Raw genomic sequence first — 14950 nt, 5'->3', positions numbered from 1 at the left:
GAAATTTCGGGCACTTCCCAGTTAGCTAGCGCGCTGAAATTTTCAGGGAAGCTTTGTTTCCGATGACAATACAATATTCAATTGTTATTATTACTAAATTGATTCATGGAAACATTTTATTGATCATTTTAGACCGCTATATATTTCTACAAAAAAACGTGGGGGAAAAGGGGACATAACCCAGTAATTGTAATTTGATGAAAACAAGGTTCGGTACTCTCCCTCTTTTGGCTTACTGAGTAGTGTTCACGTGGTGTTTGTGTACAAACAACCGGAACAACTGGTGGCCAGTATGGGGGAGACGATATGGTCAAGTGGTTGGGCACACGATTGCTAACCCACTCGACACGGGTTCAAGGCACGTGTTTTTTACGAGTTGTCTTCGTTTACCCACAAAAAAAAAGTGAAAGCGAAAAGATAAAATCGATAGCAAGATTTTAATGCAAACAAACAGACAAAGACTAAAAAGTAGAAAAAATAATTATCATTAAAAAAGTTTTAAAAAACCCACGTTTTCTGATTTAACTAAAAAGTAGAAAATAAATGCTATACGTCAAAATAATGCAAACGATCACTCTTTATAAGCGATGAAAAACGTGGGGCGCCGTGATTTTCTTACAGTTTCTAATACTGTTGACTCTCTACAAGCTCCCTAATAAAAGTCAATAGTATTATCTAATCAATAGTAATATACCTTTTACTTCGGCGCCCCACGTTTTTCATCGCTTATAGTAGAGTGATCGCTTGCATTATTGTGATGTATAGAACTTTATTTTCTACTTTTTAGTTCAATCAGAAAACGTGGGTTTTTTTTAACTTTTTTAATGATAATTATTTAGACTTAATTCAGCCTATCCATCTTGTTTACGGGAAGGCGTATGGTTTAGATCAGTCTAGTGATGTAGGTTCATTGTTTATAGAGATTGTAGAATGTACCCGTAGAATACGAATTGCTTGTCTCTGTCAATACATGCAGGAACAGGGTCACACGAGCTGACATTTGATACATAAACACCAAGCTCTACATATAACAGCTGGGACCTACCACCTGGTCCTACATATAACAGCTGGGACCTACCACTTGGCCCTACATATAACAGCTGGGACCTACCACTTGGTCCTACATATAACAGCTGGGACCTACCACTTGGCTCTACATATAACAGCTGGGACCTACCACTTGGCCCTACATATAACAGCTGGGACCTACCACTTGGTCCTACATATAACAGCTGGGACCTACCACTTGGTCCTACATATAACAGCTGGGACCTACCACTTGGTCCTACATATAACAGCTGGGACCTACCACTTGGTCCTACATCAGACAGCTGGGACCTACCACCTGGTCCTCTTCGACGAAAGGACATTTGTTGTAGGACAAGTCAGCCAGACAGACTTCACGCGTGGCGTAGCCGCTGACAACGTAGGCGTCATAGCCGGCGCCGATCAGCATAGAACACAGCACGTTGCTGTACTCGAAACAGTGGCCGTGCAGTCTCTCTATTACAGTCTGGGGGGAGTACAGGGTGGCCGGCTGGTGGACAAGATGGGAAATGGTGAGTACAGGCTGGTTGGTGGACAAGATGAGAAATGGTGAGTACAGGCTGGTTGGTGGACAAGATGGGAAATGGTTAGTACAGGCTGGTTGGTGGACAAGATGAGAAATGGTGAGTACAGGCTGGCTGGTGGACAAGATGGGAAATGGTGAGTACAGGCTGGCTAGTGGACAAGATGGGAAATGGTGAGTACAGGCTGGCTGGTTGGTGGACAAGATGGGAAATGGTGAACACAGGCTGGCTGGTGGACAAGATAGGAAATGGTGAGTACAGGCTGGCTGGCTGGTGGACAAGATGGGAAATGGTGAGTACAGGCTGGCTGGCTGGTGGACAAGATGGGAAATGGTGAGTACAGGCTGGCTGGTGGTCAAGATGGGAAATGGTGAGTACAGGCTGGCTGGTGGACAAGATGGGAAATGGTGAGTACAGGCTGGCTGGCTGGTGGACAAGATGGGAAATGGTGAGTACAGGCTGGCTGGCTGGTGGACAAGATGGGAAATGGTGAGTACAGGCTGGCTGGGTGGTGGACAAGATGGGAAATGGTGAGTACAGGCTGGCTGGTGGACAAGATGGGAAATGGTGAGTACAGGCTGGCTGGCTGGTGGTCAAGATGGGAAATGGTGAGTACAGGCTGGCTGGTGGACAAGATGGGAAATGGTGAGTACAGACTGGCTGGTGGACAAGATGGGAAATGGTGAGTACAGGCTGGCTGGCTGGTGGACAAGATGGGAAATGGTGAGTACAGGCTGGCTGGCTGGTGGACAAGATGGGAAATGGTGAGTACAGGCTGGCTGGTGGACAAGATGGGAAATGGTGAGTACAGGCTGGCTGGTGGACAAGATGGGAAATGGTGAGTACAGGCTGGCTGGTGGACAAGATGGGAAATGGTGAGTACAGGCTGGCTGGTGGACAAGATGGGAAATGGTGAGTACAGGCTGGCTGGCTGGTGGACAAGATGGGAAATGGTGAGTACATGCTGGCTGGCTGGTGGACAAGATGGGAAATGGTGAGTACAGGGTGGCCGGCTGGTGGACAAGATGGGAAATGGTGAGTACAGGGTGGCTGGTGGACAAGATGGGAAATGGTGAGTACAGGCTGGCTGGTGGACAAGATGGGAAATGGTGAGTACAGGCCGGCTGGTGGACAAGATGGGAAATGGTGAGTACAGGCTGGCTGGTGGACAAGATGAGAAATGGTGAGTACAGGCTGGCTGGCTGGTGGACAAGATGGGCAATGGTGAGTACAGGCCGGCTGGTGGACAAGATGGGATATGGTGAGTACAGGCTGGCTGGTGGTCAAGATGGGAAATGGTGAGTACAGGCCGGCTGGTGGACAAGATGGGAAATGGTGAGTACAGGCTGGCTGGTGGTCAAGATGGGAAATGGTGAGTACAGGCTGGCTGGTGGACAAGATGGGAAATGGTGAGTACAGGCTGGCTGGCTGGTGGACAAGATGGGAAATGGTGAGTACAGACTTGCTGGTGGTCAAGATGGGAAATGGTGAGTACAGACTGGCTGGTGGACAAGATGGGAAATGGTGAGTACAGGCCGGCTGGTGGACAAGATGGGAAATGGTGAGTACAGGCTGGCTGGTGGACAAGATGAGAAATGGTGAGTACAGGCTGGCTGGCTGGTGGACAAGATGGGAAATGGTGAGTACAGGCTGGCTGGCTGGTGGACAAGATGGGAAATGGTGAGTACAGGCTGGCTGGGTGGTGGACAAGATGAGAAATGGTGAGTACAGGCTGGCTGGCTGGTGGACAAGATGGGAAATGGTGAGTACAGGCTGGCTGGTGGACAAGATGGGAAATGGTGAGTACAGGCTGGCTGGCTGGTGGTCAAGATGGGAAATGGTGAGTACAGGCTGGCTGGCTGGTGGTCAAGATGGGAAATGGTGAGTACAGGGTGGCCGGCTGGTGGACAAGATGGGAAATGGTGAGTACAGGCTGGCTGGTGGACAAGATGGGAAATGGTGAGTACAGGCTGGCTGGCTGGTGGTCAAGATGGGAAATGGTGAGTACAGGCTGGCTGGCTGGTGGACAAGATGGGAAATGGGTAGTACAGGCTGGCTTGCTGGTGGACAAGATGGGAAATGGTGAGTACAGGCTGGCTGGCTGGTGGACAAGATGGGAAATGGTGAGTACAGGCTGGCTGGTGGACAAGATAGGAAATGGTGAGTACAGGCTGGCTGGCTGGTGGACAAGATGGGAAATGGTGAGTACAGGCTGGCTGGCTGGTGGACAAGATGGGAAATGGTGAGTACAGGCTGGCTGGTGGTCAAGATGGGAAATGGTGAGTACAGGCTGGCTGGTGGACAAGATGGGAAATGGTGAGTACAGTCTGGCTGGCTGGTGGACAAGATGGGAAATGGTGAGTACAGGCTGGCTGGCTGGTGGACAAGATGGGAAATGGTGAGTACAGGCTGGCTGGCTGGTGGACAAGATGGGAAATGGTGAGTACAGGCTGGCTGGCTGGTGGACAAGATGGGAAATGGTGAGTACAGGCTGGCTGGTGGACAGGATGGGAAATGGTGAGTACAGGCTGGCTGGTGGACAAGATGGGAAATGGTGAGTACAGGCTGGCTAGTGGACAAGATGGGAAATGGTGAGTACAGGCTGGTTGGTGGACAAGATGAGAAATGGTGAGTACAGGCTGGTTGGTGGACAAGATGGGAAATGGTGAGTACAGGCTGGTTGGTGGACAAGATGAGAAATGGTGAGTACAGGCTGGCTGGTGGACAAGATGGGAAATGGTGAGTACAGGCTGGCTAGTGGACAAGATGGGAAATGGTGAGTACAGGCTGGCTGGCTGGTGGACAAGATGGGAAATGGTGAGTACAGGCTGGCTGGTGGACAAGATAGGAAATGGTGAGTACAGACTGGCTGGCTGGTGGACAAGATGGGAAATGGTGAGTACAGGCTGGCTGGTGGTCAAGATGGGAAATGGTGAGTACAGGCTGGCTGGTGGACAAGATGGGAAATGGTGAGTACAGGCTGGCTGGCTGGTGGACAAGATGGGAAATGGTGAGTACAGGCTGGCTGGCTGGTGGACAAGATGGGAAATGGTGAGTACAGGCTGGCTGGGTGGTGGACAAGATGGGAAATGGTGAGTACAGGCTGGCTGGTGGACAAGATGGGAAATGGTGAGTACAGGCTGGCTGGCTGGTGGTCAAGATGGGAAATGGTGAGTACAGGCTGGCTGGTGGACAAGATGGGAAATGGTGAGTACAGACTGGCTGGTGGACAAGATGGGAAATGGTGAGTACAGGCTGGCTGGCTGGTGGACAAGATGGGAAATGGTGAGTACAGGCTGGCTGGTTGGTGGACAAGATGGGAAATGGTGAGTACAGGCTGGCTGGTGGACAAGATGGGAAATGGTGAGTACAGGCTGGCTGGTGGACAAGATGGGAAATGGTGAGTACAGACTGGCTGGTGGACAAGATGGGAAATGGTGAGTACAGGCTGGCTGGTGGACAAGATGGGAAATGGTGAGTACAGGCTGGCTGGCTGGTGGACAAGATGGGAAATGGTGAGTACAGGCTGGCTGGCTGGTGGACAAGATGGGAAATGGTGAGTACAGGGTGGCCGGCTGGTGGACAAGATGGGAAATGGTGAGTACAGGGTGGCTGGTGGACAAGATGGGAAATGGTGAGTACAGGCTGGCTGGTGGACAAGATGGGAAATGGTGAGTACAGGCCGGCTGGTGGACAAGATGGGAAATGGTGAGTACAGGCTGGCTGGTGGACAAGATGAGAAATGGTGAGTACAGGCTGGCTGGCTGGTGGACAAGATGGGCAATGGTGAGTACAGGCCGGCTGGTGGACAAGATGGGATATGGTGAGTACAGGCTGGCTGGTGGTCAAGATGGGAAATGGTGAGTACAGGCCGGCTGGTGGACAAGATGGGAAATGGTGAGTACAGGCTGGCTGGTGGTCAAGATGGGAAATGGTGAGTACAGGCTGGCTGGTGGACAAGATGGGAAATGGTGAGTACAGGCTGGCTGGCTGGTGGACAAGATGGGAAATGGTGAGTACAGACTGGCTGGTGGTCAAGATGGGAAATGGTGAGTACAGGCTGGCTGGTGGACAAGATGGGAAATGGTGAGTACAGGCCGGCTGGTGGACAAGATGGGAAATGGTGAGTACAGGCTGGCTGGTGGACAAGATGAGAAATGGTGAGTACAGGCTGGCTGGCTGGTGGACAAGATGGGAAATGGTGAGTACAGGCTGGCTGGCTGGTGGACAAGATGGGAAATGGTGAGTACAGGCTGGCTGGGTGGTGGACAAGATGAGAAATGGTGAGTACAGGCTGGCTGGCTGGTGGACAAGATGGGAAATGGTGAGTACAGGCTGGCTGGTGGACAAGATGGGAAATGGTGAGTACAGGCTGGCTGGCTGGTGGTCAAGATGGGAAATGGTGAGTACAGGCTGGCTGGCTGGTGGTCAAGATGGGAAATGGTGAGTACAGGGTGGCCGGCTGGTGGACAAGATGGGAAATGGTGAGTACAGGCTGGCTGGTGGACAAGATGGGAAATGGTGAGTACAGGCTGGCTGGCTGGTGGTCAAGATGGGAAATGGTGAGTACAGGCTGGCTGGCTGGTGGACAAGATGGGAAATGGTGAGTACAGGCTGGCTGGCTGGTGGACAAGATGGGAAATGGTGAGTACAGGCTGGCTGGCTGGTGGACAAGATGGGAAATGGTGAGTACAGGCTGGCTGGCTGGTGGACAAGATGGGAAATGGTGAGTACAGGCTGGCTGGCTGGTGGACAAGATGGGAAATGGTGAGTACAGGCTGGCTGGGTGGTGGACAAGATGGGAAATGGTGAGTACAGGCTGGCTGGTGGACAAGATGGGAAATGGTGAGTACAGGCTGGCTGGCTGGTGGTCAAGATGGGAAATGGTGAGTACAGGCTGGCTGGTGGACAAGATGGGAAATGGTGAGTACAGACTGGCTGGTGGACAAGATGGGAAATGGTGAGTACAGGCTGGCTGGCTGGTGGTCAAGATGGGAAATGGTGAGTACAGGCTGGCTGGCTGGTGGACAAGATGGGAAATGGTGAGTACAGGCTGGCTGGCTGGTGGACAAGATGGGAAATGGTGAGTACAGGCTGGCTGGCTGGTGGACAAGATGGGAAATGGTGAGTACAGGCTGGCTGGCTGGTGGACAAGATGGGAAATGGTGAGTACAGGCTGGCTGGCTGGTGGACAAGATGGGAAATGGTGAGTACAGGCTGGCTGGGTGGTGGACAAGATGGGAAATGGTGAGTACAGGCTGGCTGGTGGACAAGATGGGAAATGGTGAGTACAGGCTGGCTGGCTGGTGGTCAAGATGGGAAATGGTGAGTACAGGCTGGCTGGTGGACAAGATGGGAAATGGTGAGTACAGACTGGCTGGTGGACAAGATGGGAAATGGTGAGTACAGGCAGGCTGGCATAGACTTACCAATTCATATGGGGGCTTGAGGAAGTCGTAGTTGAGGTAACCAGCCACAAACTCGGCAATCTCCGGCCAGTCCAGCAGCTCATGGTAGGGTAGCTGGGTGGGGACGATGGTCGTACATACCAGCTTCTGGAAGGTTCGGCGATAGGTCATTAAAGCGTTATACATGTCAGGCTAGCGCACTTGACTGTGTGTGTGTGTCTGTGTCTTTGTCGATCTGTCTGTACATTTGTGTCTGTACGTTTATCTGTTTCAGTATTTGTCTGTCAGTCTTGTCTGTCTGTCTGTCTGTACAGTTGTGTCTGTACGTTTATCTGTTTCAGTATTTGTCTGTCAGTCTTGTCTGTCTGTCTGTCTGTACAGTTGTGTCTGTACGTTTATCTGTTTCAGTGTTTGTCTATGCGTCTGTCTGTGAACACTATAACTTGAGTACTTTTTCAATAAGGGAAACAAAATTTCATATATAAATATGAAATCTTATTCCTGGATTGCTTACAATTTTTGAATGACTCGGACAAAAGTGGTAATTCATTCAATTTCTGGTTTCTAAAATAACTTGAGCACCGTTTCAGTTTGTGGGCGAAAATTTAGATATAAGATTTAATTCACTTGCTTTTGTAAAATTTTGAGTTCCTATCGGCGGACGGAAGTAATACTTTACGCTTTTTTTTTTTATTTCTGAAAAAAATGTTACTTTTACGGGACTTATTTCTTCATAACTTTTCACATAGGGGTAGACTCGATGACAACGGATTGAGATATAAAATTTGCCTGAATAAGATATTTAATTAACGTTTTAAATGTTGATTAATGTTAATTAATGTTTCTAATCTTCCTCTCTCCATTCAGACAGCGAGTTATTTTGTCCATTGACCGAAATCATCACAAACTGACCATTGCTAGAACCAAAACCCAGGGGAATAGTCAGAAGGATGTGTATGTTCGTGTCTGTGTAAATGTTTGTATGGTGTGTGAACATGTTGTACGTCGTGTGCGTTTGTGTGCAGGTGTATATGTGTGTGTGGTAAATATGGGTATGTTGTGTGTGTGTAAGAAGATTTAAAAATAGAAATCTCAATTTTAAACTTGCCCTTGCTGTCAGTGAAGTAGAGCGTGACGTGGAATGTGACGTGGTGTGTGACGTGATGTGTGACGTGGTATGTGACGTAGAGTGTGACGTGGTGTGTGACGTGGTGTGTGACTTGGAATGAGACGTGCAGCGTGACGTGGAATGTGACGCTAATTGTTTGAGTGTGACGTAGAGTGTGACGAAGAGTGTGGCGTGGTGTGTGACGCGGTGTGTGACGTGATGTGTGACGTGGAATGTGACGCTAATTGTTTGAGTGTGACGAAGAGTGTGGCGTGGTGTGTGACGCGGTGTGTGACGCGGTGTGTGACCTTGACCCAACTTGACCTCTGTGTTGACAGACCTTGACCTGACACTCGTTGAGCGGCTTTATAAAGAGCGGCCGTCTGGTGTTGCACAAGTGGTTGTACTGCTGGATCAGGTTCTTGCAGTACTGGATGGCCTTGACCTCCTTGCTGTTGTTGTCTTTGTAGGACGGCGGCAGCTTGGACGTGTCCAGTACTTCTAGCACCGGCGATCTAATTGACGTCATCACAGTTAGAGGTCATCACAGTTAGAGGTCATCACAGTTAGAGGTCATCACAGTTAGAGGTCATCACAGTTAGAGGTCATCACAGTTAGAGGTCATCACAGTTAGAGGTCATCACAGTTAGAGGTCATCACAGTTAGAAGTCATCACAGTTAGAGGTCATCTCAGTTAGAGGTCATCACAGTTAGAGGTCAACACAGTTAGAGGTCATCACAGTTAGAGGTCAACACAGTTAGAGGTCATCACAGTCTTTTGGCCAAATGTCGTTTGGCCAAATGTCTTTTTGCCAAATGTCATTTGGACGGTTGTCCTTCTAGCCAAGTTCCTCTAATGTCAGATACCAGTCAACAACTGAGCCGATACGGCCAAACAAGAGACAACTCACGGACTTTGAACCTTGATCTGGCTTAGCTCCTCCTTCAACGAACGAATTTCCTCCTCCAAGTGGGACTCGCTACCGTCTCTTGCTGCTGGGGAATTTCAAAATTGTAGTCACGTGCTCTGTGCTAGGGCTGTTGCAGGGGCGGAACTACAGTGCCGCCAGACCCCGTAATGCGGGGCGGGGGCCCACGCCATTTAGGGTCCAGCAGCCGACCATAATAATTTTATTTATAATTTTTAAAAAATTATTTTCTTGCATTTTTGACTTATGCTTGTTTTGTAAAAAGATTACCGTAGCTGCGGTTGGATTATCTTTATTCTATAGACACCACCCCACGCTTTTGTTTATTCTTTTTCCCTTTGTTTTTAAACCACCGTGAAAGCCGAGTCCTCTCTCTCCAACAATCAAACTTATCAAAGAAGAGCAAACGTTCAAACCACTTCCATGACTTATTTCCCTTTTTTAAATAGTCAAATAGGGGTGCTCATAAGCTATTTTTTATTAGATTTGTACTAAAGAAAATAAAAAAGTAATTACTTCTCTTAAATAATTTTTTTATAAAGTACTTACTAAAGAATGACATTGCATAAAAAGGAAATGTATTTAAAATTATTAATATAAATAAAAAAAAAACCATAAAAATAAACATAACACGAGACACCATTACTTATACAAAGCTTTCATATTTTATATTATTTTGACCATCTAGACAGTTATAGGTTCTGATAGCAGAGATATATTAAACTGATTTTCTCAAAACACTAATGCACTCACACACATGACATGATGTTGTAATTTGTATATATATATATATATATATATATATATATATATATATATATATATATATATATATATATATATATATATATATATATGTTACGGTCAAAGCCCACATTGGCTGGCTCTCTTGGCCAAAGCCCGAAGAACTGAGCACTAAGAGCGTGTTTCGTACATTGGCCGTCCATTGGCCGGGATGTTCTGGCCAATTTTCTATCTAGACTGAGTTGTGATCGCGTTTTCATTATTCTGGGTGCGGTTTCATTGTGAGTAACGTATTGTTTGGCTTTTGCTTGTATAGCATTCTATATGCAATGCTACATGGACCAAAAGGACCGTCAGATCAAGAGACAGACATAGGGGCTACCAGATGGCTGCCAAAATAAATAATCCAAATCCTAATGGAAAAGAATTTGTGAATCAAGTTATTTCTGAACTTAAGAACATGTGGCCTGAACTTAAACTAGTTCACAGAAAATCGAGGCATAGCCAAAGCCAATGTTCAGTAGAACGCGCAAACAACGATTTTCATAACATGATGATGACATGGATGCAGACAAATGAATCAGCTCATTGGGCTGAGAGACTTAAATTCATTCAATTTATGAAAAACCGTAATTTTCATCAAGGAATCCAACAATCGCCATACGAAGCCTTGTTTGGATGCAAAGCAAAAGTGGGACTTAAGACTTAATTTTTATGATCCTTACGGTATAAAAGAAATAAATCGGGAGTGATCTCCCCTAAACTTTCTCGATGGGATGGGAACTCGGGCTATAGACATGATTTTTAATCCATTTTAAATTTTTAAAATTTAAAAAATAGAATAAAATCTCGCAGACAAAAGAATTACACACCAAGTGAACGCCAAATAAAAAAGTGCATAATAGTGCGCAATATTATTAGTACTTTAAAAATTTACATTAGTTTTTTGAGAAATCGGAAGTAGCGTAAATTACTACTTCCGGTCAACGGAAATTACTCAAAATTTAACAGAAGGTAGAGAATTATATCTTTTACTTACATGTGAAATTTTATTTATCTATCTGAAATACTACTCAAGTTATAGGCTTTTGCAAAATTCAAAGTAGGAAAAGTACCCCTTCCGGTTATCGGAAATAGCTCAAAAGTTGATATGGATCTACGATTTTGATAAAATACTTATATATGAAATTTCATCAACCTAGCTGTAACAGTACTCAGGTAATCGTGTTTACAAACGGACACACACACACACAGAGAGACAGACAGACACACAGACACACAGACATACGGACAAGATTGCAAAATTGTGTTTTTCCGTATCAGTGAGGTGTAAAACGTCGAGATTTGTAAAAATCTCGATTTTTTTTTTGCACCATTAAAAGACTTTCTCTATACTTCGTATATACGAGAAAGTAAAAATCTGCTCATGATCTTCTAATTCGGACTTTTTCCCTAGTCAGATGATCTAATTCGGACTGGCCGGTCCACCATGGCCAGACCGCGGATTGGGCCGAAATGAAGTAAAGTTTCGGACTTTGGTCGGTCAATGGGAGGCGTTATTGGATAATGCGCGCTTTGGCCGACTTCGGGCTTTGACCGTAATATATATATATATATATATATATATATATATATATATATATATATATATATATCAGAGGCGTATCCAGGTTTTCGCTGTAGGGGGAGCGAAAAGAGCAAAAAAAGGCGCCGAATTATTTTTAACACGTTCTATATACGTGTATATATATATATATATATATATATATATATATATATATATATATATATATATATATATAATTACTAGCTGTATGTCATTACTTCGCTATGATGTAAAATAAATTGAAAGTAGCACTATGAAGAAATAAGAAAAAACACACAGTGTAGACCGACAAAACAAAAAGTGTATCAATCCAAACAAAAACAAGTTAATAAAAAGTCTAGTGACAATTTAAGCACAATTTCCTTATGTTATCCATAACAATTTTTAATTTTTTAGTTTAAAAATTCTTAATTAATTTTTTGTGACCGAACGAAAGGATATTTTTGAAAACTTTCTTCGGCAATATTGTTCTAAATTATGGCAGGAATCGATTGGTAAATGTTTCAAGTAGCTAAGTGGTCTGGTTGCAGAGATATGGGCCAAAAACTGCATTTTTTCGAGGTATTTTGGCTTTTCCGGGAAATCCAGGAAGGAATTCCGGGAATTATTTTGGCCCACAATCATCCTAGGAACTTGCTTAACATATTTGCTTTTGGAACTAGTCCTCGATATTGCTTCGTTGAGGAGGAGATACGACTTAAAGCTGCGGACACACATCCATACATTCCTTCATTCATCCATCCATCCATCCAGAAATGACGAGTTAATAATCGCAATTGTCCAGTATGGAAATTGCGCTAAAAAATATACACACACTACAACCAAAAACAATGAACGTAAACACAATCTGTTTTGTAATTCTTGTAAAAAAAATTTCTTACATAATAACTCCTGGGAAATTATTTAAGACAGGTGAAATAGGGGAAATAATCACTCTCTTAATATAAATATGTATATATCTACACATTTAATTATAAATGTCAAAACAAACAAATAATTACTTTAAAATATAATGAAATTGTTTAACACTATTCGTGTTTACAAAAAGTTTTTGCCTATAATCAGAATTTAGTATATCGTCATCATAAATGCTAAAGTATTACAGCATAATGAAAGTTTTTTAAATCAGAGTTGGTATAAAACCACGCTTTTCGATAGAATAGAAAAACATTCGGAATAACAGCCTACATTTAACTAAAGTTCAGTCTTTTAGTTCAGATCATATATTTTTTAATTAACTACTGCTTCTTTGTGTTCTTTAAAGATCACTTTTTTAACAAAGTGATAGTTATGGGTTAGATCACTGTATTGATCACACACCTTTTTACTGGTAATTGCAAAAGCAATATTCACAGAGTTTTACATTTAAAAAGCTAATTTTCTGGCGGCATGGTACTTGGGTACATCATTACGCATTTTTCTGCATGTACTTAACAGATCAGTTCGAGGTGGGTTGGGGGGGGGGGTCAACTTCATTCACCACTGTCCGGTCACTTTAGGTCAATTATCCAACCCAGTGTATACCTAGGTGTGACATTAATGTCGCTCTACACAATTGTGATGGTGAGGTATTACACAAATATATATTACAGAAATAGATTTAAATAAGTAGCAGTGTTATTATGACAATATTTTTTTTACAGAGGGGTCCATCGGGGAGGGGGGTTGTAAGTGTTTCATATAATTTGTAATCGTAATCACTATCGCCCAAACTGTAAGAATACTATTACTTTATCGTGATGACGTTGTTGACCTTGTCAAAATTTCCCCACCACTACGCAGTTTGCTCATAAGTAAATTTAAATAGAGGTGCCACATCAGTTGTATTTGTTTCTGTATTGTAATCTTTTAAAAATTAATCACACGATTCAAACTGTATATAAAGTATATATAAAGTAATTATGTGTGAAGTTTTATGTATAACATTTTCTAATTCAATTATTCGTAAGCAAATACATTAAAAGTTGCCTTAAACTCAGTGGCGTAGCTACCGTAAAGCCGTAAAGCTAGCGTAAGCAAGGCATAGGGGCCCAAGGCAAATAGGGGCCCTTTTTCTAAAGTTTGAGGGGGGGGGGGGGGGGGTGCAAATCGAAAGTCTGAGGGGTGGGGGGTGCAAATCGAAATTTAGTCCCCGGGCGCCGGGAAGGGTCGCTACGCCTCTGACGTGTTGTAAACGTAGACACTACTAGACTAGTACAATAATGCTTAATTGCCGCATGAAAAGAAATCTTGTGATTTACATAGATGTGCCGACCAAAAATATTTTTTTAACAAATATCATTGTTTAAAACTTTGAGTTTAAAAAGTTTCCAAAAAGGCGCCACTTTGCTGAAAATGGCCAGAGGGGGAGCGGCAGCTCCCCCTGCTCCCCCCTGCGTACGCTACTGATATATATATATATATATATATATATATATATATATATATATATATATATATATATATATATATATATATATATATATATATATATATATATATATATATATATATATATATATAAGGGGGGCGGGCTAATAAATTTTTTGCGGGGTGGCCCTTTTTTTCTAGTTCCGCCACTGGGCTGTTGGTCTACTGACCTGTAATTGTACATGTACGTGTACCTGTAATTGTACCTGTAATTTACCTGTACTTGTACCTGTAATTGTACCTGTAAGTGCACCTGTAATTGTACCTGTACGTGCACCTGTAATTGTACCTGTCATTTACCTGTACTTGTACCTGTAATTGTACCTGTAATTGTACCTGTACGTGCACCTGTAATTGTACCTGTACGTGCACCTGTAATTGTACCTGTAATTGTACCTGTAATTGTACCTGTACGTGCACCTGTAATTGTACCTGTAATTGTACCTGTAATTGTACCTGTAATTGTACCTGTACGTGCACCTGTAATTGTACCTGTACTTGTACCTGTAATTGTACCTGTACGTGCATCTGTAATTGTACATGTACTTGTACCTGTAATTGTACCTGTACGTGCACCTGTAATTGTACCTGTACTTGTACCTGTAATTGTACCTGTACGTGCACCTGTAATTGTACCTGTAATTGTACCTGTAATTGTACCTGTAATTGTACCTGTAATTGTACCTGTAATTGTACCTGTAAGTGCACCTGATAATGATGGATCAAGATCCCCTGAAGACTTGAGATCCGCTGAAGGCTTAAGATCCACTGACAGCTTGGAATCCGCTAAAGGCTTTAAATCCGCTGAAGGTTCTAGCGCGGATGAACTTGGTACTGGGCTTATGACCTTGGAACCGACGTCATTTGGGCTAAGTCGTGAGGGCGACGCCGAGACGGACATTCTAGTCAGTTGGCAGCTTTAGATCTAGTCATCTGTGTCTTATCCTGGTGATGTGTGCTATATGGTTCTCTATGGTGCTCTATGGTGCTGTATGGTATTGTGAGGTGCATCGCTACTTTCACACTCATTTACATGAAAGGTCCCAGCTGATCAACAAGGTCAAGGTCCCAGCTGATCAACAAGGTCAAGGTCCCAGCTGATCAACTATTCCCCTGTTTTTATTGCTGATTTGTAAAATATTCTCGCCAATGTTTTTGTTTTTTGTGCAGCAAAC

General features: G+C 44.1%; 1 protein-coding gene across 1 annotated transcript in view; it reads right to left on the bottom strand.

The window, feature by feature from the left end:
• The window catches only part of LOC131954838 (dynein regulatory complex subunit 7), a 59883-nt gene extending 45186 nt beyond the window's left edge, over positions 1-14697 (bottom strand). Inside the window, exons 1-5 of the mRNA XM_059318653.1 lie at positions 14472-14697; positions 8999-9080; positions 8428-8602; positions 7001-7126; positions 1343-1537 (exon numbers count right to left, since the gene is read on the bottom strand). Coding sequence (XP_059174636.1) covers positions 1343-1537; positions 7001-7126; positions 8428-8602; positions 8999-9080; positions 14472-14676 — 783 coding nt within the window. The 5' untranslated portion in view covers positions 14677-14697. The remainder of the gene's footprint in view (positions 1-1342; positions 1538-7000; positions 7127-8427; positions 8603-8998; positions 9081-14471) is intronic.
• Positions 14698-14950: the final 253 nt, after the last annotated feature.

The sequence above is a fragment of the Physella acuta genome, unplaced genomic scaffold, assembly GCF_028476545.2.
Source record: "Physella acuta isolate Inbredline_101_S28 unplaced genomic scaffold, ASM2847654v3 ptg000079l, whole genome shotgun sequence".
Taxonomy (NCBI): Eukaryota; Metazoa; Mollusca; class Gastropoda; family Physidae; genus Physella; species Physella acuta.
Note: the sequence above shows the minus strand (reverse complement) of the source record. Positions and strands in the feature narration are given on the sequence as shown.